Below are 26292 nucleotides of genomic sequence, written 5' to 3'. Positions count from 1 at the left end.
CTTCTTCCAGAAATATATGCCTGGCAACAGTCTTGTGTGTTTAAGATAGGAAAATATTACTGTGTGAGCAGCAGGCATGAAAATACCTCGTTTGATAAATATATAGGCAGTTTTCTTCATGATGTTACTATTTTGGAAGAGGGAGAATATTTAAAAGTACTTCAATATTCAATATGTATACAAATTGAATTTCTTCCCGAGTGAGAGTGCTGTGATTATTCTGTGGTAACTGTATGAGTACACTGCCTGTGCTGTTCTGATCCCTTTCCTCACTGACAATTCCTAACTTCTTGATAAAGAAAAATAAAAGCCACCACAAAAGGTCTTCTAGTAAACGTTTTTGGTTGTTTTGTTTTTTTTTTTTTTTTTGTAGTGAGAACAGTTTAATGATGTTAGCAAGGGTTTTTATATATGATGTAAAAAGTAGAGCACTTCCAGGAGCAGAGGATCCAGAAACCATGGCTCAGTGCCTCTGCTGAAATTGCTGTGAAGGATGGTAACGCACAAAGCTTCTTCCTTCAGAACTTCTCTGAGACACCGTCACCACTCTGTTGTCAGTTGTCCTGAGTCCCCGTTACTGGCACTGAGTTCTGCTTTGTGATACCAGCCCTGTTTGGGTTTCTAAGTGCTAATTAATGACACTTTCTTCTGTGCCTGTGATAGAGGTTGGTTTCATGGTCCCAAATAACAGTGCCCTACAGCATGCTTCCCATAAAACATCCCATTATGGCGTGTATAGAACAAAGTGAGACAGACAGGCCTCTTTCCCCATCGTCCCTGCTCTTGGCGAGCCCCTTAAGAGTGACACATATCGTAACAATCATGATCTTTACAACTGATACTGTACTTGCACGCTGTGGTACCTGAAGACAGCCAGGCTGTATTATTGGTACCCTATGTGGTCATTGTATAAACTCACGGTCTTTGCTTGTGAACGTGATGTGCAATTACAGTATAAATTGGACTGCTCTCAGGCAAGCACAGTGCAATACAATACTTACAGGGTGAGCCCTCTGCGGTGCATCAGACCGCTTTATTTGTCATTTACACACATGCCACCGTATACTTCTGCATCAGGCCCCAGCGGACAGAAAGCCACAGGGGCCTGCGGTTCTAACCCGGCCTTTCCCCAGCTCCTCCCAAGGCAGCGCCCGAAGGCTGGCGCTAGCGGCACCCCGCGGGAGCCGGACGTAGGGTTGGGGTCGGGGCTGGGGCCAGGCCTGGGGCTGGAGCCGGGGTCGGCCCTGGGGCTGGGGTTGAGGCTGGGGCGGTGGTTGGGGCTAGGCCTGGGGCCGGTGGTCAGGCCTGGGGCCGAGCCCTACCCTGCTCGGCCCCGGCGCCGGCGAGAAGCGGCGGCGCCGACAAGCAAATCTTCCCGGGCCGGCGGCAGCCAATGGGCACCGCCCGCCCTGGCCCCGCGGCGGGAGAAGGCGGGCCGCCGCGCGGCTGGCCCCCCCCCGCAGGCCCCCGTGCCGCCAGGCACGCCGGGAGTCGTAGTTCGTCCCCGGTCCGGCCCCGGCGGGACGCGCCGCGCTGCGCGGCCGCGGGACTACAACGACCAGGGGGACGGCGGGCTCCGCTCCCCGAGGCGCTTGCGCCCGCCCCGTCAGCGCCTACGATCCCCAGCGCGCTCCGCGGCGCGGCGGCGGGGACCGGGGGAAGAGAATCCGGTCTGAGAGGGAGCGGGCCGGCGGGGCGCGGCTGCGCAGAGCGCGGCTTCCTGAGTGTCTGGTGGCGGCGGCCATTTTGTGGTGCTTCTTCCCTCTCCTGTTCGGGTTGCGGTGTCGGGACCTGGCGAGGGGGCGAGACGGAGCGGGGGGAGCCGGGGCCCTCACCCTCACCTTCCCTTCGTCTCCCTGCGCGGCGGAGCCCCCCTCCGGCGCCGCCCCCGGCTGCAGCTGAGAGCGGCGCTCGCCCACCATTATGGAAGACGACGGGCAGCCTAGGACCCTGTGAGTGGGGAGGGGACGGCAGGGGAGCCGTGGGCCGGGGCGGGGGGCGCTCGGGAGCGGGAGACCGAGCCCCCAGCGGGCCCGGGGCGGAGGGGGCCGGGCGGGGAGGGGGATGCGCTCCCGGAGGCGTGCGTGGCCGGGCTGCGGTGGGGGCGGGGAGGCGCGGGCCGGGCGGTGCGGGGAGGCGCGGGCGCGGGGGTCCCGGGAGCGGAGGGCGCCTGAGGAGAGGGAGAGCGTGTGAGGGAGGGGCGGGAGGCGGGCGTGGAGCTGGCCGCGGGGAGGGGAGCGCGGCTGCAGGCGGCGCGGACGGGGAGGGCGCGGGCCGGTGCTGCACCGATTCAGGGCGAAAACGGGGGGAAGCGGAGCTGCCGCCCTATTGGCGGTGGCGGGGGGATGCGGGGTTTAGCCGGGTCTGTGTGCAGTGGCCGGGGGAGAGGCCCGCTTCCCGGCCTGCCGCCACCAGCCTCTCCCAGGGAAGCGGGGGCCGGGTCCCCTGTCCTCGGGTCCTCCGTCCTCGGGTCCCCCTCACAGCCGTCCCGGCGTTAGGAGAGTTCTTTGTGCTCTCCCTGCCGTGGGTGGGATGGGGGACGCTGTGAAACGAGACCCTCTGTAGCAGGCAGGGTAGGAGAAATTGCTTTTTCCTCCAGTGCTTTACAGTGTGCTTCAATAACAGCCTCTTGGGCCCTGGCAAGAGCAATAACTAGATGTTGGCCGTGTCTCTCTAGGCAGTGTTTAATCAGTTGGTGGCTGTCGTCTGTTTTCTGTTTAAAAATATAAATTTGAGGTTTTTTGGTTGCTGTTGAGTTTTTTTCAACTCCGCAGGTATGGCTTAGATGGGTTTTCTTTGCCCTGTAGACTTCTGTGAGGGTGGCTAATACGTATGGTTAGGCACTTGAGAGCACATAATTCTGTTGTTGATTAATTTAACTAGTTCGTGGATTTCCAGTTGCCGAAGGGTGTTATGTGCTGTATGAACAGTACAGTGTTCGGGCCGTCCATATAAGAAAGGCAGTCTCAACAGTCCAGCGTTCAGGCTGCCCGTATGAGAAACATGGCTCAAGACAGCGCAAATGAAATCTTTGTCTATTTAGCTTTTGGGACAGTAGCCTTCAGAAAGTCTTTGAAAGATAACTTGGATTGAAGACCACTCTAAAGAAACTAATGAAATGGAGTAAAATCTCTCTGAATTGCTTTAGTTTGTTTCCACTAACAAAATGATGACTTGGCATTTAAGGCTTTTCAAGGCAATTTTGTGTTTTTTTTTTTTTCTTGTTCCTATGTCTGCAGAAGTTCTTTTAACTTGTTTATGGTGTCGTATAAGTACTTACTTAGTCCTTGCTCCCTGAGATGCATAGTTTAAATAAGCAGATCTTAAATGCTTCTTGTGTCGACTACCCAAATGGTTTGAGTTTGCTTGGCCTGGATAGTGGATGTAGTTTTCAGAGTGTTGCTTTAGAACGAGAGGAGATGAAAGGGTAAAGGTACACAGATTTCTACTCATTTTTATTTTCAGGGTTCCTTTCCTCCTGATTGGCTCCTTTTTTTTTTTTTTTTTCTAATAAATGCTGTGTCTAGACAAAGTTTTAAGATGTTCTTTTACTGCTAACAAGTTTTGGTACTACACTGGGAGTGGGTTCTTACTAACACATCCGTCAATGATGTGACTTAGGTCAAAATCACTGAGAAGAAAAAATCTACGTTTGTACCAAGATGTCTGAAATAGCATCTCTACAGCTGCCCAAGATGTTTTATTGCATGTGACTCTCTGTTTGTCAAACTAATAAACAGCATATACATTAATTTCCTAGTAGTTTTGTAGTAACCACAGTCATGTAGGGTTACTTTCCTGTAATTATTTGAGGGCTTTTTTCATAGAAGACAAAAATTCCGCTCTAGCATTTCTTACATCTCCATCTTGTCCCTACTTTTACCTGGAATATGTTTAAATTTAGAATTGCAAGTTATCTTTTAAAGGTGATTATCCTGGGTAATACTTTTCACATAGAGCAGTTATAATTTCTAATATCAGTAAAACTCACTGGCCCCCAGGAACAACTAATAATATTGTTAGTTGAACTACTTGGCTTTGTTTGTTTTTACGGGGGGTGGGGGGTGGGGAGTGGGGAGTAAGTGAAGAACAAATTGTTTCTATAGCTATTTGACCATGTGCATAGGCATTCAGTTGATGAAGTTATACTCTATGAATATATTTGGTATTTTATGTATTCCTTCAGGAAAGAAAACCTAACCTGTAGGTTAGGAATTTTTCTTTCTTAACACTTGCAAGCATTTTTTTTAATTATAAAAAGAAAAACCTACCTAACCACTGTTCACCTAACACTTATGCCCATCTTAAATATCTCAGGAATAATAATTGTTTATATTTGCAGTACTTCCAGGGCCATTATGTTGTTTTCAGTCGTGATAGATCAGTCATGTACCTCTAAGAATTCAAAATGTTTTCTGAGGCTTAATATAGAAAATAGGCACCATTTGCATTTTTATTTCTCACATTTCATAACTAGTAGGCCTTCATAGAAATGTGAAGAGTAACGTTCAGTATTATTTGCCAAAAAGTTTTCCTTACTGCTCTAAACAATTGGAAGGTAACTTGAGAAAGGGAGGCATTTTTGTAGGATTTCTCACACCCCTCAATTCAAATGTGATATAGAAAATTTGCAGTGTGTAATTTTTTAGCTGGTCCTAATACCAGCTGTGGGCTTCTGAGTTTTTTTTATAGAACACTTGAAAGCTTTGTTCTCTGTGGGTACTGTCGCATCTCCTATCACAAGCTGTGTCAAAGTTGTTTTTCTACTTCTAAGTGGAAACTAAACTATCAGAAACCTAATGTGTTGCTAATGTTATCAGCTGTTGCTGATAAGAAAACAGCTGGAAGAAAAGTTCAAAATTTGTGTGTTCTTATTAATAATTTTAGAAAAAGCTTCATGAGCAGTCACTGAATACCTACAAGTTGTTATATCCTTACCTTGCCATGGTGTATTCTAAGGTTTGTGGAATTTGGATGGGGTGCAGAAGTAAGACTTCAACTGGGAACCCGGAGCTGGATTCAATTCTCTGAAACCTTTCAGTTTAGCTCTCTTGTAGAGGAATGTTGTCTGCTAGTGGAGTCTGCAGAGTGGACTTCTCTTGGTATTGTTTTATTTACGGTAGCTCACTAGCACTAGGCAGAAATGCTACTAGAATTTCTGTGGGTTTTTCACCACATCAGTTACCTTATTGTTTATCATACTTTCTTCATTTAAATATGGAATCTGCCCTTTCTAGCATGTTGTCTGTGAGTGTGAAAACATTTACTGTCTTTTCTCCAAGTAGCATGTAGGTGAGTTTTGTGGACTTAATAGTGGCTGTAAATGTCCCTTCCTTCCTTACCTGTCTAGGATGCAGTGAAAACCTGTTTAGCTTCACAGAGGATATTTTGTTCAGGCCAAAGACTTTAATTCTAAAACTCATTACTTGCTGATAGGTGGTGCTTTTATTCTTTAGATAATTTTACAAGATCTCTGAATTTTAAATACATTTGTGTTATCAAGTAGCGTTCAAAAGTGTAATATATTGAAATTTATATCAGGAGATAAACGTGTGTGTGGTTTGGGTTTTTTTCTGTATGTGTGTATTAATTGGTATTTAAGTGCTTCAAACTTGCAGAAGGGAATAAACACTATTGCCTGTATGCAAAAAGCCACAACTTTTGCTGCCCTGTCACATTAACCAAGACAACAGCCTATAAAAGTATAGTAAGTGTTTCTTCTCTGTTGGGTTTTATAATTTTTAAAAAGTTTGAATAATATATCCTCTAGAGTGTAAAAAAAACAACCAACCAAACAAAAAAGATGGAAATACCATGCATTGGCGTGTTAAAAGCCATGTGTTTTCTGCTTATTTTGATTGCATAAAGTAGAATAGAAAATACTATGCTATGTTACATCATATATAAATTGAGCTAGAAAGGGGAAAACTGGGTACATCAGTATGCTGGTGATATGTGGTGGGTGAATAGCATCAGCTGAGGAAAGCTTTGTGTTTCCAGAAAGGTAAGGTTTCTGTTCCTTATGTGTTGAATATATCCCTTTCCTTAGTTCTATAGTATTCAAACATTGTACACTGAAGATGTTTGCTTGTATGTTTGGGTTTGTCATCTTTGACTGTACTGAAGGAGGTAATGTTACTGCAACCTACTTTAGAGACATGAAAGTAACTATCAAGTCTTATTTTTTAGTGTGTTGCTTCAGATTTGTAGAGGTTTGTATTTCCATATTTTACATGCAGTTCAAGAGATTTGGGTCTCTGGATGTTGTCCTTGTTACGTGAACCTTTTATTGTACAGTATTCTCAGCATGTGTATTCTTCAAGTCAAAGTGTTAGCAACCTGTGAAGGTATCAATGCCTTCTGACTACGGTAAAATTAAACATCAAGGCAGTATTTATCACGTACGTATAAAGAATTAATGGACCATTAGGACTTAACATCCTATTTGAATCTAGCAATCAGATGGTCCAGAATTACACTGCTGATTTTTATGAAGAGGCAACCTGTTTTACAGTTAAAAGTTTATGCTGCAGCATTCTTTCTCCCAACTATATTGCGGAAGACATAGCAGTATTGGAAAACCACCTGGTATCTCTTTTAGCAGTTAGTGTAATTTGTCTTACCCTAATGGAATAGATTTCTAAGGAATGGCTTTTCCTGCGTTTTTTGTCAGACCAAGAGGAATTCTTGAGATTGCTTTTCAGAGTTCTTGCATTTCCAAAATCCATATTAATATTATTCAGAAAAGGCTAAGATTTTTTTCTGAAGTGTTAATTGTACTCCTTACTGTATCTGATTTTGCCGTAGAAATAATGCTAGTAGGACTTCACTGTATTTAATTTCATGTCAGTGCTGCTGTACAGGTGCTTACAGGTACGCTCTTAAGGCATGGGGTTAACTAATTCCGTTCTACAATATACAAAGGAAGCAAGTACTAGTAATAAGTTCACAATGGTAAGGATACTTTATGTGGGAATTCCTACTGGTAATTACATTTTACATCTGACTTTTAGTAGTATCTGCAAAGGTTAATATTTCCATTTAAAACTATTGGTGATTTGTAATTTAATCTTGGTGAATGATTAACAAAAATTTAATTAAGGTTTCAAAAAGAATGTATGGATAAATGTTTAACTGCTAAGTTTTCAGAATAGAGAACTGAAAAGTCAATGAGATGGGAAATTTGTCCTGCAATGGGTCTTACAGAATTCTGCAGTTTATAACTCCTCTGCTGAAACACCTCATAGTACAGGCTGCAACTGTAGCTTCTGTTAATGACTTCTATTCATACATACTTAGTAAGGAAGTAATGAGTACATGAAAGCTTTTAATGGATGTTCAAGTGATGTGATATATAAGAAACTGACTCTGGATCTTGTGTAGCATTTAAGTCCTGACTGAAAGAGCACAGAACTCTTTCATAGTTGTTGAAAGAATAACAACATAAACAAAAATCTGTTGATATCATTGTTTGGTGTTCAGATGAAAACAAATAGTGTCCATTTAATTTTGCTGAAGCTAGATAAAAGTCCAGCTGACAAACACAGAAACTGCTTTTCAAAATTTTTAAAGGGATGCCCATTAAGCAAAAGAAGTGTGCATGTAAATTGCTGTACTTGAGAATTTGGCTTATGCATAGACTAAGAAATGCTGGTTCACGTTTATGTTCACTGAAGTGTGTTAACAGCTCGGATTGACTTCAGTTTACTGTATTATGACATTCTATAATAGATCAGAGTAAAATGTATCTTGTTTCAACAGTATACACACAAAAGCTAAATCACATAAGTGCTGCTCCTGTTATTGGTTGCATCTGAATACTTTGTCTTGACAGGCTTACTTGTAAAGATAACGGATGTCCTTGTGCTGATGACTTCTGAGTTCTGTTGCTGTGACAGGCCTTTCTCATTTATAATTCGATTACAAATTGGTCACTTTTTTAACTGTTCCGTTTCGCCTGCATGACTTTCTCAGCCACCTGTCTCCTGGTTTTACTTTTTTGTGAGTTTAAAGTCTAGCAGAATATGTAGAAGTAGTTCTAAAACTCTGCTGTTGGATTTCTGGCTATCTGGGCAAATCTACGACTGCCTAAACTTGATAGGTATTTCAAAGCTTGGAATTATTTATAAGGTTTTATAAATAAAAAAATCAGGGAGTATGGGTGGTATTAAAATAACACTGCCAAAATCTTGGGAAATTTTATAGAGGTGGTAGCTGTTGAGATAGATGCTGTGCGGAGCATTACTGTGGCAAAATGCTGCATAAATTGCCTTGCCTATTGGTGAGTGGGCTGGGTTTCCAAATGTTCAGGAAAACAGAAAAATTGAGTTGGTGCTTGCAAGGCAGCCCAATTTATGCCTGATAGCTACTACTGAACTAATAGGAGTTGGTGTGGGTTCATACCCAAATTCAGAAGTAGTCTTGATTAGATACTCAGTGGGAAGTGAAATGTAAAACATCTTTGCCCAGGTGGTTGCTGTTCTACCCAACATTCTTGAGCAGTGTTCCTCCTGCTTTTGACATTTCTCTGCCAAAGAAACAATTGGCACTAGATATCGGTGTGCAGCGTTATGTCTGAATCAAGCTTCATGTTCTCAGTTGTGTGGCCAGCTTTATGATTTAGAAACCACATGAATGCTGTATTAAAACTATATAATGAAATAATTTGTAAATACTGTCTTTAAGATACCTGGCATGTTTAAAGGGAGATTTTTTAATAGTAATTTAAGATTTTAAAATCATAATTGCATTTAAAAATATGAAATTTCTGATTTAAAACGTTGGTGTTTTTGTTTCCTTGTGTAGCTATGTAGGAAACCTCTCCAGAGATGTGACTGAAGTTCTTATACTTCAGTTATTCAGCCAGATTGGACCATGCAAAAGCTGTAAAATGATAACAGAGGTAAGGCTTTCCACATCCTGAGGGGTAGCAAATATAATGTAACTTAAGATAAAGTTGTCCAAAATAAATGGAATTGGGGGCTTCTTTTGACATTACTGGTAGTGGTGTTTTTAGGTTGATTGTATTTGGCTTTTGAAATAACTTTTTGTAGAAGAGACCTGTTGTGTAGTCCTATATTTTGCCTGTAGCCCTGATGTACCTTTTACCAGCTGATGATGAGATTCCACTTTATTTTAAGGATTGTTACCCCCTCTTTTCAGAACAAAGTTGTTCTGATGATCAGAAACCTTATTGTTTTAAGTGTTGTTCATGTCTGGTTTGTACATTTTTCAATTTATCTGAACATGAGCCTCAGTAATTCTTTTCCCTGTCAAATGCTGCTTCACTGTGGATGAAAAGTAAAAAAATCCTTCAAAATAAGTTCTGCTCTTCCTGAGCCTCTTCTGTGCCTGTGCGAATAGCTCTTGTCTGCACCTGTGTGTTCTTAAATTAATTTTTCTTGAAACAAAGTTGACAAAATTTCCGTAGTATTCCAGATAAGGTCTTTTGTACAAACTGGTGGTAAGTATGATACTTTCTTCTCTTCATTGTAAAATACTTTGGTACGTTTAGGGTTGGTAGCCATTTCTGTGGTCTTGCTGTCACATCCTAGGCAACTTATCACTCCCTAATATTTTTCCTTCCTTCTGCATTTATAACTGATAACCTTCGAGGAGGCAGGGACTAATTGGAACTTTTGCTAGGTTTAACCTTTGGTTCTTCAACTCTGGTTTTCTGTATGCTCTTCCTTCTTTTTACTACGTCTTATGCTTCATACTAACTTGTAATTACAGATTTCCGGACGACAGTCACGTTGTTTTTTTGGTCAAGATTATTAATGAAAGTATTAAAAGGCAAGTCTTGCGACCAGATTTCTTTAAGAACACTACTAGTAACTCCTCTGTGGTAGTCTTTTCCTGCCAATGTGAGACACTGATTTTTGGTGTTTTTCAGCTGCTTATTATCCACCCGATGCTTGTTTAATCACTCATATCTTTGTCTTAACTTAATTTCCCATGTAGCACTTCATTCAGACTTCTTGGTGAAGATAAGAGCTCTGCCACATTTTCTAAAACGTTATTGAAGAAGGATAACTACACAGGATAACAGCAAAAATTGTTAGGTTTTTCTCTGAAGAAAGTTTTGATTCATATAGTCTTCAGAACTAAGGTGCTGCTGCTCTGTTAGCACCAGTTTAATTTCTTGAGAACCAGATGAGACAATCCAACAGTCATTTTACCTTGATTTAGGCTTTGTGGTTTTAAGATTTTTACATAACCATAGAAATAACAAGTGAGACATCTTTATGAAATAAGTAGATAAACAAAGAGCTACTTGCAGCTATATTCAGTCATACGGAGGTGAATGCACTCGGCTGACCTTAGCACCTGTCACCAAACAGTCAGCAAGTGCAGGTTGGATTCTAGACAGGAACTGGCCTGCAGCTACAGTGCTTCTAGCTGTCAAAGTACCTGTCCATATTGTCCATCCTTCTTATCAGGGTGTTGCAGACTTTTCGTAGGCACTGAGTTACATTAAAGTGGTTCTTACCTGTCTGTTGTTATTACCACCATCCATCAAGTTTATACCTTACATGTTTCCCTTTTGTGAGTTTTTTTTCCCCCCTTGTTAGCCAGCTGTATCAACTGTTTGCTCACTCTTTTTCACTTGTAAAATATGTGACATGAATGTGTCATGTGTTTATTTTGGGGGTATATAATACTCAGAGGGATGGTGTGACTAGCATATTTACAGGTATCTTCAACACCTAAAGATCTGGGCATCTGCAAAAGAGGCTATTCTAGTGTTCAGACAAGTTCTTAGTGTGAAAGAAGACCCCACATACAATCTGAAAGTAAAATTGCACTTCAGTTGAAGCATAAACTGTGCTGAATCTGCTAATGCCTTAAATGGTTTTTCCAAATCTTGTTTTCATTGCAGCAGGAAAGTAGTATGGGAAGGGGGGTGAATCAAGGCTTACTGTTTTGGGGCATCTTGGGTGATTGAGCTTTTGGAGCACTTCATGGTTGTTGTGACTTAAACTTTTTTTTTATAATCTTACGTATATTTTCGCTTGTCTGTTCATTTTGCATCAGTTAGAGATGCCTAGTACTGACAGTGTTTAGAAGGATGACTTCAGATTACTTTATCATTTTAGGTATATAAAGGCCTTGCGATCAGTTCAGCTGTTAGATCTTAATAGCTTCCCTTGTTTAGGTGAAGACAAAACTATGTTTGAATATGTACAATCCAGTTTTGCAGGGCAAATTAGGATTTCTTTGCCCATATAAATGGGTGTGAATTTTCAGAAGTTAATCAGTAAAACTGGTAAAGGCCTACTCTTAACTTGTGTTAGAGCTGTGGTCTGTCTGACACTGGGGGAGGTTGATACGCAAGGATACTGGTGCCAGAGCAGTTTCTTTATGTGCTAGACCCTTCTGTGTCCATGCAAGAAACAATTCTAGTTCAATATTAGTGTTTATCATCTTTCGATCTATGTACATGCAGAGTAGTTAATGCAGGCGTTTTGGTGTAAGGCTCTAGTTTTTGTGCTCATTACATCTTTGAGGCAGATTAAATCCAGTGTTAAAGTTGGCATTCTAATCATCATTTTTACTTGATCAACTCTTCTGAAAACTTTACGTTCTTTGCACTTAATACTCTGGTACACCTAATACCTCAGTGAGCTTTATCAGTATTTTTAAAGGTGATTCGATAGGCCATCCTACAAAAACAGGTTATACCCAAGATTTAACAGAGTAATGATCAGTTGATTAATATCTTTTTCCCTCAGTCAAACTGTTTTGAGCCCTTTTAAAGGGATGTTTCCCAGTTGCTGGGTATACATTTTTCACTTGAGGTTTGGAATATGCAACTTTAAGGCTGCTGTCTGCTAGTGATTTTCAGGCAAATAAAAGGAAAGACTACTTAAGTAGGAGGAGAGAGAAAATAGGCAAAAATGTATCTGGGGAACAAGCCTTTCCAGCTTTTGAGTGTATATATATATGACGCAGAAGACCATTTTTGTTCTTCTCTGTTCTTCCCTCTTTTCCCCCCCTTCCATCCAGTCTGCAGATCACTTTTCTAGTAGTTGAGTTATTTTTAGTTTAGTAAACTTAAAGTACTGAGCCCTCATACAAAGTAAACTATACTTCAGAAATTGCTAGATCTTTAATAAAAGTCCATCTTAATAATTCTTGCATTTAAGTGTAATGTCAAAGGCTATTTCATAAATCTAATGCAAATTATTCTTAAAGTTTCTAGCTATAAGTAATATATTTTCCTGGATTTTCTTCTCAGCAACCCGATAGCAGAAGGGTCAACTCTTCTGTTGGATTTTCTGTTTTGCAGCATACAAGCAATGACCCTTATTGCTTTGTGGAATTTTATGAACACAGAGATGCAGCTGCTGCATTAGCTGCTATGAATGGGAGAAAAATTTTGGGAAAGGTAAGTTGCTTACATTGTAAACTTAGATTTAAGGGATTTGGTTTATGTAAAAATATTATTAAAAGTGTAGGGCATTCATTTTGTTGAAGATGTTTACCAAGGTTAAATATTGTTAGAGCAATATTTTAAAAATACTGATTTTAAAAAAAGTAAATCTTGTTTAGGAAACATAGTTTGTGATGTTCTAGTTACTACAGCGGTTCATATCAAATGATGATTTGTAAACATTGGCAGTTATTACCCACCCTTGAATGAACTTATAAAATGTAAGAATTTTGTTAATTTATACTAAATATTATACTTATTTTCAGGAGGTCAAAGTAAACTGGGCAACAACACCAAGTAGCCAGAAAAAAGATACATCCAGTAAGTAAAGTAATGCCACAGTATCACTTCTAAACAAATCCTTCACAATGTGGTAATGATTTGTCATAAATGCATTTCAACATAATTTTTCTCCTTCCTGTCTTGTGTTTAATAGAATTTTGCAAACTAATTCTTCTGTTTCTGCTTTACAACTGGGGAAACTGGAGTGGACAGATTAAATTGCTGCTGCTCATCAAATGGAATCCTGGGCGTTCCTGGTTCCCAGTGCTGTGTGCAGAGCATCACTTTCTCAGGAGTTGAAATCTTAGATAGCAGTTAAATATTTGATTAGTAAATTATTTATTTTCAGATCACTTCCATGTGTTCGTTGGGGATTTAAGTCCAGAAATAACAACAGAAGACATCAAGTCAGCATTTGCTCCTTTTGGTAAAATATCGTAAGTATCATAATAAACACTTCCAATGTCAGTTAGAAAATGACAGTGAAAATTTGTTTGAGTTGAAATGTTATTTCTTATCTTTTTTTAGATAACTTCTGATGTTATTTTCCTTATGTTGGGTGGGCAGTAAAGAGGGGTTATTGTTTCATCTCAGTATATATCATGCTTGTAAATAGAATAATGTAATTGTGCTCTGGTTTTGCTGAAAGCAATGTGCTTTTAACCTAATTTATATGCTAATGTCCTTCAACTTTTTATTAAAATTTAATTACTGTTCCTAAGCATGACTTTTTGTTGTTCAAAATGTGTACAGAATAGTGACTTGACAACTGATATATGTTGCATCTTCAGTGTATTTTGTATGCATTCATGCTGCATTTCATAGGCAGTGTAGAAAACCGGGCAATTAGAATATAATTTTATGAAGCAGCTAGCTGAATAACCTGTGAATGTTTTGAGAAAATCTAATACTCTATGAGAATGAAATCTACTTTTTTGGATGATAATGGGATCAATTAAAATTTTAATATTTAAATGAAAAAATGGTAGATTTACAATATGTGCACATTTCTGCCAGTTAAGAGAATGTTTATTTAAACATCTCATAGATAATTCAGGTGATGCTAAATCACCTGGTGTTCTAACTGAATATATTTAACATTACAAGAATCTTTGAATGTTGAAGTGTATATGTCCTTAAAAGTACTGCTATGAAAAAGTCTGTTAATCTATCAGTTTATCTTTATAAAAATCATTCGAAGTTGCACATGAATGTTTTTGTACTATTTTACAGGAATATATTTCTAAGAACAAAATTCTTATTTTTCTCTTGTTCTGTACGCATATTTTTAAATGAATCATATCTTATTTCTTACCTCTGCTGTTTTGTTTACTTTGCTTTTTTGTCTCTTAATGTGGTAAGTAGTACTGTTTTAAAAATCAATTTAAAGAGAATAATTCAGGTTTCTGTTTCTCAATCTATATTTATACCTGAGACCTGCAGTTTTTCTAAAGTCCAAGTCACAATTAAAAGTAATAGCATTCTGGTTATTTTGCAGAATTGCTCATAAGAATGGACAGGATCTTGAAGGCTAACTGCAAGGAACTGTGCACACTGGAACTCAGTTGTAGATTTTTTCTCATTTCTATTTATTCTTATTATACATTATTTATATATACATATTTTAGTATTTACATTTTAACATTCTATATTCAGTGCAGTTCTATATTTCCAATCATTTTAACTTACTCACTAAAATTTCTGTGTAAATTTGTTGTTTTCGTACTGGTGTGCTTAGCATTGTTGTTAGTTTTATTCTCCTTTCTTAAATTTCTGAAAATGTCAATTTTTCAAAATTTACAGCTACCCAAACTCCAAAATGATGGTAGAGAATTGACCAAGAAAAATAAAGAAATCTGTTAACAGGCCATGTATGCCTTTTAATTCCTATTTTTTCCTCTTTTTCGATTTTTTAATATTTCATATATTTTGTATCACTAGGCAGAAGACATTTATCTATTTAGAGAATGCATGGTAAATTAGATAGAATTGTTACAGTAATTTATAGAACAGTAAACCTTAGAGGACCCTAGCCAATAGAATATTAGAAAAGGAAACTTTGTTTCTCTTATACTTCAAATTTGAACATTCTAGTTCTAGCCAGTATAGGTTATGTGGATAGGTTGCATGTTTATTACATGTTATTTTTTTTGTCCTACTGCTTTTTTCTAACAGGTAAAGAAGCAATAGGGAGAGGTCAGGAATGATTGTAGTTTTAGGGCTAACTGAATTTAGAAGAGAAAATTATGCTCACAATACAGTGTGTGTGGTTCCTTTTAGTTTTTATTTTGCAGGTTATTACTACTACCCTCATATAGCTGTGCTTCTTTTCACAGGGATGCACGGGTAGTTAAAGATATGGCAACTGGAAAGTCAAAAGGCTATGGTTTTGTATCTTTTTATAACAAACTGGTGAGTAATCACAATGTAAATTTAAAATAATTGCCTATTTTCCACTTCTGGTTTGGCCTCTTTGTTTATATATTCATTATGTATCAGACTTTCCCAAGGGAAATGAATTTGCCTGCACAGGACAAATTTACTTTAATCAAAAGCTTCCGTTATTTGTGGTTAAGGGTTGAAACAATTCAGATGACAGTGATGCTGTGAGAATATTGTGCAAGAAGATTCCTGAACATAGAGAGCTTGTTTGGGTGTGTTGGGGTAGTTCAGCTTAGTCTGTGGAACCATCTGTGCTGCAGTGGGTTGGATGCCAATCAGTAGCGCTTTGGGTCTCGGAGCTACGGCACCATGCCAGGCCTGGTGCAGTTCCCCGTATAAGTTAGGAGCCTCTGCAAAATGACACCCTGGAGCCCTCTGTCCTAAGGATTGTGGTGCCATGCTGCACTGCAGGGTTTGGTGTTTGCCAGGTTTAGGTTCATGCCAAAGCTTGATCTTTCCAGGGACCTGATGCAACCAAGTGTCTTATGAGGAGAGGTTGAGGAACTGGGGTTGTTTAGCCTGGAGGAGGCTGAGGGGAGATCTTATCACTCTCTACAACTACCTGAAAGGAGGCTGTAGCAAGGTGGGTGTTGGTCTCTTCTCCTGGGTCACTAGCAATAGAATGAGAGGAAACAGTTCAAGCTGCGTCTGGGGAGGTTTAGATTGGATATTAGGAAAAATTTCTTTACTAGAAGAATGGTCAGGCATTGGAACAGGCTGCCCATAGAGGTGGTGGAGTCACTGTCTCAGGGGGTATTTAAAAGACAGGTAGACTGGCACTTCTGGGCATGGTTTAGGTGACATGGTAGTGTTGGGTTGATGGTTGGACTTGATAATCCTAGAAGTCTTTTCCAACCTTAATGATTCTATGATTCTATACACTGAAGTATGGCTGGATTTATTTGCCTGAGGTCTGCATCTCAGTAAAGCTCTTGGTTGGTCTTTTGCTTGAGTTGTTAGAATGCTTTGAAATCTAAGATGGTTCTTTGTCTTGAGCCTTTAATTTGCAGCTAAGGGTTGATTCTGTACTTCCGAAGCATTTTAGTCATGGATATTGTAAAACTTAAAGGTTGTTCTTGGTTTTGTGTTGGGTAGTGTTACATAATGGATAATGTTATGGATGCTTAGGAAAAAATGCTTCTAACAAGTGACTAGTATCCCTTTCTGACACAGATATTAAAGACGTTATTTGTAGAATTAATCAGTATAGTACTGATAAAAATAGTGATATGCCCTACCATTTGTACCAATACAGTTGACTCAGCAAATAATTATTGGTAATTTGGAAGTTAAATATTTGACAGCGTAAGAAAATTATGAAAATTATTTGGCATAGTGAGCTATGTGTTTAGGACAACATGGGGAAACTGTTTAAATCACTTAAATATTTTGCACAGGAAAAACACACAGTTAAGGATTTTAGGCATATAAGCCAGTTTTGTGCAGTCAGAAGTCCTACATGTCAAGATTATTTTTCTGTGTTCTGTAAGACTTATCTGGAGCTGAATCTTAATCAGAAGAAAAGTTGGAATTTCTTTTCTACAGTTTGGCAAATGTCATAAGATACTACAATTGAATGTGTTGGTTTAATGTATTTTTCCACTCACACTTTATTGATTTTTGTGTTGCAGCTGAAATAGACAAGAGGAATAGATGTCTTAATTCCTTGTGCCTCTCTTCCCTTACCATATGGTTGTGTTTGGTTTCTGTGACCGTAGGGGAAGTGCTACAACAGTCATACAGAATGCAAGTTACTGCACTCTTTTAACACTGAGCCATAAAAGCTCCAATTTAAAATCCGTATTCATTCTGTAAAATTAGTTAGTTAATTCTAAATGTAATACTAAAGAGTACTTCTAGAATTTGTGTCCTGATTGCTGTTCATTCAAACAGCAGCTGCCCTGATAGAGTTGTTACATGACTATCCTGAGCTGGTAGTTTAAGGCCTGTTTTTCAGAATTTATTGTCATCCTGCTAGATTTGGGGAAGGGGCTTGTCTTCCTCGATTTCAGGTACTCCAGCCTGAGGTCTTAGTGAACACCAAAGTTATGAGAAAATTACACTCATACACTGAACTGGAGCAGTTATGGCATGGGCTCTGTTCCATTTTTGTCATAGCCATGGTCCTCAGGACTGGCAGCAAGATTCACTAGAGCTAGTTTCCTTTCCTAGTCAGTTTGTAACTTACTTGTTATGTTTTGGGAGTGAGGGTGTTTAAGTGTTTTGTTTTGTCTTCCCCCCACCCCCCTTATTGGTCATCTTTCATAGTTTCTTTTTTGTATTTATGTATTGTCTTCAAAATGAGTACTCTGTAATTAGGAGGATAAAGGTCCTGAGTGATTTGAGTTTGAGACAAGTCTGTTAGAGCTGGAAGTCTTCAGTGTGAGGCAGGGCAATGCTAGCAGCTCACCTTTAACTTGTCCATGTTCTCTTTGTCCCTTGTGCTTGGTGTTTTTTTCTTAAGCTTTGTGCCCTTGGAAAAGCATTTCAAACATATGTACTATTTGCTCTGAATCTCTTCTTTCAAAGCGGTTGGTGGGAAAGCTGCTTCTTGCAAGTATTAGCAAACTTATCCCTTGCTTACTAGACGTTCTGCTTTCAGTGTGAACTTAAAGATTGTCTTCTAATTCATGCCCAAGAGAAGAAGTTAAGCCGCGTGGGCCATGGATTCTCTTGTTTGTGTGTGTTCATACAATGACTTTAATATTTAATATTTAGAGAACTTACAAAGCAGTCTATGCTCAGCCATAAGCTGCATGCCTCCAGAGGGCAGAAGAGAGGATGGGGCAGAGGGATGTGCAAATAATAAATTAAAGGAAACTTATATGTGCAATCTATTTGATCTCAGTGTTACAGTTTCTTAGTAACTGCCATTCAGCCTTTCCAGAACTTAAGATTTTTCTACTTAAACTTGGCCTATTGTGTTTAGTGCATATTAAGATTCTGAAAAAACACACTCAGATCTCATTATACAATGTCTTTTGCAAACATGTGCTGCATGGTATAAATGTTACATGGGTTACATCTGAGAAATTTTTCAGTGAGGGATTTTGATGATTAAGAAGACTTTCCTGACTTTTCATCTGTTACTATTAAATATACTTTTGTGTATTTTTAATACCGTTAATTGGCAAAATAATTTGGTTTTAAAAATATCACTAAAATTATAGTTGCTTTATTTCAGTAATTGCTTATGGCCTCTGTATGACCTTTGTACTTTTTTGGGCAGCCTTCAAATATTCTAATACAGATGCTTGTTGTGTAAAGGTAGTGTATGTATGATTGTAGTTGGCTTCTAACCTGGGTGTAGAGAATGGGGATAGGAGGAAGGTTTTACCAAGTCACTTCTGAGGGCCTTCTCTTTAACCAGTTGGCTTCATGTTACTTAATTATTGGCCGCTTGCTGTGGTTGTTGAGAATTTCGTATAATTTTTGGTACCAGTATTGGTTTTGTCAATAGAATTAACTGACAACCAAGTCTTTCTTAAGAAGTATGTACAAAGCTACTTCTGTTTGGGTGTGTTTATAATCTTTATTTTAACCTCTTTAGGATGCAGAAAATGCTATTGTACACATGGGAGGCCAGTGGTTGGGAGGCCGTCAAATCAGAACTAACTGGGCAACACGGAAACCACCAGCCCCCAAAAGTACACAAGAAAGTAAGACCTTCACGTAATGCTATGTTATGTTTGCTGTCTTGCGTGGCACTGTTCAATGGAGGAATAAAACATGATGCCGCCAAAATCATGTCACTTAATTACATATCTAGCTTGACTTCCAGATCTTAAAGAATAGATTTTTCTGGTGTATTATATCAGTGTAGTGGTGGCACTACTGGTCTGTCATAAAATATTGGATGTGTTTGTTAAATGTATAATTCATAACTGCGTACAAGGTAAGTATCTGGGGCTTTGTGCTTACTGTTAGCTTACTGCTTAAAACAGCCTTCTGTCTTTGTAGATAATACAAAACAATTGAGATTTGAAGATGTAGTAAACCAGTCAAGTCCAAAAAACTGTACTGTGTACTGTGGAGGAATTGCCTCTGGGCTAACAGGTATGACTTGTTTTATTGCACTTTTTTATTATTGAAGCTTTTTGGACACCATAATGGTCACTAATTCAAAAACATTATATATTGTAGATCAACTTATGAGACAGACCTTTTCACCGTTTGGACAGATTATGGAAATAAGGGTGTTTCCAGAAAAAGGTTACTCATTTGTCAGGTACGGACAGAGGAAAAAGTGTGATTTTGTTCATGTAGTAATGTTTCATCTTGCTGTAATTTCACTTGATTGGACTTCTGCTGATACATTAAAAGCTGTCACCATATGTTCATAGACAAATTTGGAACTTTTAAAAGTGGCCACCAATCTTTTTACCTGAGAAGATGAATATCTGTGAAAGCAGATCTTTTTCTCTGGATTTCCTGTATGTATGGACTCAGTTTTTTAACATTCAGGTGAAAGTACTATTACATGTAACATGAGTTTGTTTTTACATTCTTTAGATTTTCAACCCATGAAAGTGCAGCACATGCTATTGTTTCAGTTAATGGAACCACAATTGAAGGACACGTTGTTAAATGTTATTGGGGTAAAGAATCCCCTGATATGACTAAAAACTTCCAACAGGTAACTGCTCTTTTAAACTTTTCATTGTATCACAACAGCAATTGTGTATATACCTGTAATGCCTTCCCAGTTATAGCAGCTAAATCTTGTGGCAGAGTTCTTACAAAATTCCATGTTTGGTCTCAGTTCCAGTTGTGTCTTATGTTCCAGTTGTTCATCAAATTGGGCTGGTGATTTTGATGGAATATCTGTTACTGTCTTCTGGATATGATTGAAGATAGGGAGAAACTCTGAGGTAGTTCTGGTTCCTGTTAGTTCACTTACTGCAGACTAGGTGACTATGCAGCCAAATACTCTTTGGTGTTTCAAACACGCACAAACACGGTTTTCAGTACAAGGATTTTATTAAGTCACAGTGATGTCTTATTTTTCTGATCTCATTATTGCTTATTTTAGCCACTTGATTGATATAGTAAAAAATTTTACCTTTAGCACCACAAAAGGAATGTAGTCCATCTCTAGAACCTGAAGTACTATGAATTATTCTCTCCTTAGGTGGATTACAGTCAGTGGGGGCAATGGAGCCAAGTGTATGGAAATCCACAACAGTATGGGCAATATATGGCTAATGGGTGGCAAGTACCATCATATGGAATGTATGGCCAAGCATGGAATCAACAGGGGTTTGGAGTAGAGTGAGTAATTATATTTAATTTTTTAGAATATTCCAAGAATGTTATATCTGAGTTTCAGGCTCATTCGGTTCAAGGGTTGCACAAGGTTTCAAGCCCTAGGTGGACTCCTGCGTGCTTAAGCTTATGTTTAATGATTACAATGGACTAAATAATAGGGTGAGTCACTATGACTTGTGCTCGATCACACATTTCATGTGTATGGATGTTTTGAGACTCAAGGCACAAAGACTTCTCTGGTAGAGTTTTAGATGGTGATCTTGTCTGATATCTAAAAATTTTCTGGATTCTGACTTGTAGCGGTGGATACTGGAGTATGTGAACCAGGGAGCCTGGGTATCTACCTAAAGGGTTCATAACCCTGGAGAGAAAAATCTACATACTCACATTTTTGACTTGTGCAGTTTCAGAATTTGGGTGGGCTTTTAATTCGTGATCTCATGAAGACTTCAGTCTTCAACTTTTTTAACATAATTTTAAAATAACTTCTTTGTTTGCGTAATCCTTAATTATCTCTTGCCAGTTAAACATATTAAGCTCTTATAAACCTGTTACTGGTATTCATGCCAATTAGGCGTTGAGAATTTTTTGCATTTCTGCATCACTGATGTTGACTTACAGCCACCTGCGTATGTACATTCCTTTGGAGGCGGTTGTCCTATGCAACTAGTACCCAAGGTTTGTGGGGATTTTTTCTCTTTGTTCTTAAAAAGCATATGATATTTTCAAGAATCACATGTTGTAACAGTTAACCTGAATTACTCATTAAAGAGAAGAAGAAATTGTTCTATTTCGGTATGAATAGTACTGTAGGAGTTATGTTTTTATTTTTTTAGTCTGTCTTGTAAATAACTTGACTGCCTTGTGTGATTTTTTTTTTTTTTTCTTTCCTTTTTTTAACCATCTTGTTTCTCTTTAAGCCAATCTCCATCTGCTGCCTGGATGGGTGGATTTGGTGCTCAACCTGCCCAGGGACAAGGTGCTCCTGTAATACCTAACCAAGCTGGGTATGGTATGGCAAGCTACCAAACACAGTGAGCTGGGACTCTGTTTAAAAGTGTGTATTTCATGATAGGCTGCAGTTTCCAGTGACATTCTGAAGACTGGAATGTAGACAATGAAAAAAGAAAATATTTATTTTAAAAATGGAAATGTTTGGAACCTTTAGCACAGCTTTGCTTTGGTGAAGGACACAAATGTCTTCTAGTTCTGCCTTTTTAAGTTTTTGTTCATGATGGATATGAACATGTTTTTCTTTGTGTACAAAAATTGAAAATAAAGTCAATAAAGACAATTCTGACTACAAATTTTGATATAGTAGGAGAAACGGCTGATGAATTTGATCTTTAGGTTACCATTCCATTTTTTTTGTTCTGTCTTCAGTGTTTTATATGACTGTGCTTTTTAAGAGAAATGATGTTGAAAAACGGCAAGTTGAACACACGTCCTGAAATAAACTGTGGACCAATCGTTACAACCTGCTAGACAGTATTGAATTTTCAAGAAACTTATGGGCATAGCTCAGAAAGTATATGTAGGTCTGGGAATAATTTTTTAAAAAATATTTAATTTTTCTACATGCTTAAAGATAGTCTGATACAAAGAGTAGTTCAGTCTAAAGTGAAAAACAGTACTGTCTGAATAATTTCACATAATTTTTACTGTCCACATTCAGGCACACATGAAAACTTCAGAGCTGGTTTGCTTATTAAGACTGTAGTAATTTGCATTTAATTTTGAGAAGTAAAAACGTTATTGCAAGTATGTTGTTTGTATTCAAATCAGACAGTCATACTTGTGCTTTTACATAAAGTTTGAAAGCTACACATTGTAAATATTTCATAATTACAGTGTTTCAAAAGCATGCTCAAACATAGAAGTAGCAATGTAATTATTCAGAGTAATACTTAATATACTCTACTGCTTTAAATGCAGTAGATTGACAAGAATGTGTGAGACTGACATTTCCAAAGTTGGCTATTATGTAAAGTTACATAAAGAACTATAACAAAGAGCCTTAATTTTAATTTCATAAATCTTTAATGCATCACCTTTTTGTCATTAGAAATAAAAAGTTTTTGCTTTACATTATTTGGTATGTAAATACCTTGGTTAACAACCTTGTAAACCTATTTCAAGGTTATTATAGGTTATATAGTATCTTGAGTGTTTTGAAAAATCTTGATGTTTTTTAAGTCTAGAAATATTTTGCCCAAGAATTTTTTAACAAGATTGTTAAAAACATCTTATTTTAGAGAATATTCAATGTGCCATTTGGTAAATGGAGATGCAGTTGAAACAGTACACTGAGTTGTGACTTATTTTTAATTAAAGTTTTTGTCTTTATAGGTGGTTTGCATGTGACGAACATGTACAGAGGCTGGGTTGTCTGTGTACTGAGTGTGTAAATGGATAAATCATGAAGATGTTTAAATGGTATACTTGGGTTATTTCTGAATTATTTTATGGATACATTGATATAAACTGCCTCAATAAATTTGAAGTTGAAAATGAATGTAAGTTAGATATAAGTACTGTGTCTTACCTGTGACAGCTAGGGGGTGCAAGTGTTTCAGCTGTATACTGAAATACACTGAGGCAGGCACAATAAAAAAAAAAGAGTAGGATTTGCAGTGATAGTTCAGTGAAGCAAACTTGCATTTTAAAAGAAACAATGTTTGATTTTAGAGGTGATAGTTCTAAAAGAGTGTCTGAGAAGCCACATATTTTCTCTTTTCTGTTTCTTGCCATGCAGGTGTTGCAAGTTAGAATAGATTTTGAAATGGAAACTTGCAGTTTTGTTAAACCCAGCCAGGTTGTGCAAGTAACTACACTTAATGCTGTAGCAAATCACATGAGGTTTTTTCCTCGTCTTCTACTTGACATGCTTAATAGTACCTTGACTTTTAGATCAGGTTGAAAGTGAGATATACTGGAAGAGCATTTTAGTCAGTTGGCAAAACTGCCCAGAGATACTTGTAACTCTGGGTATCTAATGCATGCAATAATGACTGAAGTTAGTGTGGAACCATAAGTGCTTGTGATGACAGAATTGGCCCTTTATCTCTGTTTCTCCTTTATGATATACGTAGTGTTTTTCTGCTCAAGTTAGGAATCTTGTCTACAGGACTCTTGTTTTTCTATAAATTTTGTATATATGTGTATATCTATGCGAGGATCGGCCTATACATTGTGGTTTGGAAAAAACCCAAATCCACAAGTCTGCATTTTTGTTACACTTACCAAGTTTAAAAAAAAAAAAATAATCATGAGTCAGTAGATACATGAATAACAAGTTACTTCAGGATTTCTTAGACTTCACTTGAAACCTGGGGTTTCTACATAATTCTAGGTGTTTGACATATGGCTATGTTCTGGATGCATGCTGGTATGTAAGCAGTATGTTCTTTAGGCGCTACTGAAGATTTAGGTGATGCAAGTACATTGCCACATAAATGCCCATATAAATGGGTGTAATCTTAAGGCAGTGATCTTTCAGGTCTTAATATGTAGATCACCTTAAATATGATTATTTAATATGCCTGCTGTAGAGCTGGGCTGTACCTGACCTGTATTTCAGGATGAAAGATAGGATATACTTTCTCATTTAAGTCTTTTGCCATGGATTTTATATAGCTTCTCTTTAATGGTGATATTTCTTCGCAGACTGCTCAAGATCTGTGAGTCTCCAGTGTCCTTTAATGTTTCTATAGCTCTGCGAGGAAGCGTTGTAATTTGGATTGCTTTCTACTCAGTAGCGTTCATAAATGCATCACTGACAATTTTTTGGCACCAAAGAGCCTCTTGCACCATACTGCTTTTCTGTGTGACTGTTACGCTGTTATAATTTCTCTAACTACAGAAATCAACCACTACCTAACCCCTTACCACTACAATTTGGATTTCAATAAGTATTGATTTATCATGGCTGAAGTTGACGGTGTGCAACCTGAAGCAAGGTTGTAATCTGCATTTGCAGAAAATGTTCAATAAAAGTGAAACATGATAAAGGGCTTATCCTGTATTGTCATCTGTCCAAAACATTGTCCCTCTCTGCTGTAAAACTGACAACAGGCATACAAGGCTGAACTTGTAAACTATGCACTTGTAATCATGTAAAAGATGTTTTGTTTAAAATTTTTCATACAAAACCATTTTGTATTTTGCAGAGTTGTGGTAGTGAGGCTGTGAATCTAAGGTTACATGTAGCTTTTCATCAGTCTTGCCTCCTTGTGTATATTTGTTAACAGTTTTCAGACACGCTCTTCCTGCAGAACCTTATTCCTTACCAAGATAATGTCATGAGACAGCTATTCACTGTATCAGAACCATTTTCTTCATTTCTCTTACCAAAAAAGTCTCACAGTGAATAAGGCTCAGTTTTGGAGAAAATTAGTGATTTCTTTCTTGTGTTTGTACACAAGGAAGCAGACTTAAACTGTATGGACATGATTAGTGTCTGATACTTCTATATTATCTGACTGTTTTTGAACAAGGGCACAAGTATTTATTTTAATCACATGGAACTGTTTCCTGGTCAGCAATAAAAGATTTTGTTACACTGGTCTTATATTGCAGGATACAGGCAATCTTTTATTCAGTATACTTAAAAACAACAACAAAAAAGGTGGGGTTTGTGAAGAACTGCCTTGTTGCAACTTGAATCTTCATACGTAGATACCATTCGGGGTCTGGATTGCTGCTGTAATAGCAAAAGGAAGGTGTTTTTTTGAAACTGAGAACTTATTTGTTCTGATCGTGTATTATGCCTGTTCAATATTGGTGGATTTAAAGGTTTCACTATGTAATAATGTTTTTGTTCATGAAAAGGTAACTGCAAGGCAACAACTGCTGGGAAGGTCTTTGTCATGTTTCATTTCGGCCAACTTTTGTGAATCCAGTTGATTGTTTTTTTAAAAAAATTAAGATATTTGTGTTTTTCAGTATCGCATGGATAAAACCCCCCACACACCTTTACCATCACTTCAAATCAAATAAAATGCTCAAAAGTTTACTGAATGTTTTACTTTAAAAAGAAACAGGACTTCATGTTGATGAGTGAACGCTGGTTCTGTCATCTTTCTGGGGCTGTCTACTGATCCAGGTCATGGATGTGAATGACGTGGTCTGCTCACTGACATTTAAAGGGTAATGACAGAAAGTTAATTTGACATCAGTAATGATTATTTGAGTACAAGTTCTTCTTGCTTAAATACACAGCCACTCATGCTTTAATTACAGCTGATCTGAATCTTCTTGGTTATTAAAGTACTCCTGATATACTGTGGGAAGAAACATTGCTTTACCTTTTGTCTTGATATTCAGGCTGTCAATAAGACATCAGCATTACATAGATGGTGGGGTTTTTTGTTTGTTTAGAAGGAAAACACTTAATGGAGTTCTGTCAGGGCATTCAGTGTAAGCTGACTTTGCTGTAGTGATGGGTGATGGCGTTTGAATATTCCCGTTAGAAAACAAGGGATCAGTTGCTCTTTGCATGAACCCAGGTTCTCGCTGATCCCAGATACTTGGCAGCTGTCTTTCCCAGCCGCTTGCAGGGAGGGGAGGAGGAAGAAAGGGAAAAATGATGGGACTAGGTGGTACGCATGCCCAGCTAGTGTGCGTGATGCAGCAGCATCAGTGCCAAGCCCTGTTGTCAAACACATTTAAAATCATGACAGGCATACACAGATGCCGCAGCAGTGTCCAAAGGATTGTGGCTGTTCAGATGCAAACTTGCTTTATCTCCTTGCTTAAAATAATGATGCTTTAAAGTTATAAATATAGAAAACACATAACTTTTTGCCATTTTTGTTTTGGTTCCTGAGGAAACAGATGCACATTAAACAGCCAAGCTAGAATAC

At 38.4% G+C, this 26292-nt stretch overlaps 1 protein-coding gene across 3 annotated transcripts; it reads left to right on the top strand.

Annotated features, from left to right (window-relative positions):
• Nucleotides 1-1660: 1660 nt before the first annotated feature.
• TIAL1 (TIA1 cytotoxic granule associated RNA binding protein like 1) lies at nt 1661-25442 on the top strand. Of its 3 annotated transcripts, none has more exons than XM_064464276.1 (12): nt 1661-1952; nt 8806-8902; nt 12242-12391; nt 12703-12757; nt 13068-13155; nt 15055-15130; nt 18711-18819; nt 19121-19216; nt 19304-19388; nt 19673-19796; nt 20292-20431; nt 21349-25442. In XM_064464276.1, exons 1-12 carry the CDS (start codon nt 1924-1926, stop codon nt 21464-21466), a joined length of 1167 nt encoding a protein of 388 aa, XP_064320346.1. In that variant the 5' UTR covers nt 1661-1923; the 3' UTR covers nt 21467-25442. The 3 variants fall into 3 exon arrangements, with proteins under 3 accessions (XP_064320346.1, XP_064320347.1, XP_064320348.1); XM_064464277.1 differs by having other exon boundaries at nt 1664-1952; nt 12293-12391; XM_064464278.1 differs by lacking the exons at nt 1661-1952; nt 8806-8902; nt 12242-12391; nt 12703-12757; nt 13068-13155 and adding an exon at nt 14270-14589.
• The last annotated feature ends 850 nt before the right edge of the window (nt 25443-26292 follow it).

Source organism: Phalacrocorax carbo, chromosome 12 (assembly GCF_963921805.1).
Source record: "Phalacrocorax carbo chromosome 12, bPhaCar2.1, whole genome shotgun sequence".
Classification (NCBI taxonomy): Eukaryota; Metazoa; Chordata; class Aves; order Suliformes; family Phalacrocoracidae; genus Phalacrocorax; species Phalacrocorax carbo.
This window is presented reverse-complemented; position numbering and strand designations above follow the sequence as displayed.

Excerpts from the sequence above, each read along its gene's own strand:
- TIAL1 (XM_064464276.1), top strand. The coding sequence starts at position 1,924 with ATGGAAGACGACGGGCAGCCTAGGACCCT. Across the intron at positions 8,903-12,241 it reads GCTGTAAAATGATAACAGAG|CAACCCGATAGCAGAAGGGT; the intron begins GTAAGGCTTTCC and ends TTTTCTTCTCAG. Across the intron at positions 20,432-21,348 it reads CAACAGGGGTTTGGAGTAGA|CCAATCTCCATCTGCTGCCT; the intron begins GTGAGTAATTAT and ends TTTCTCTTTAAG.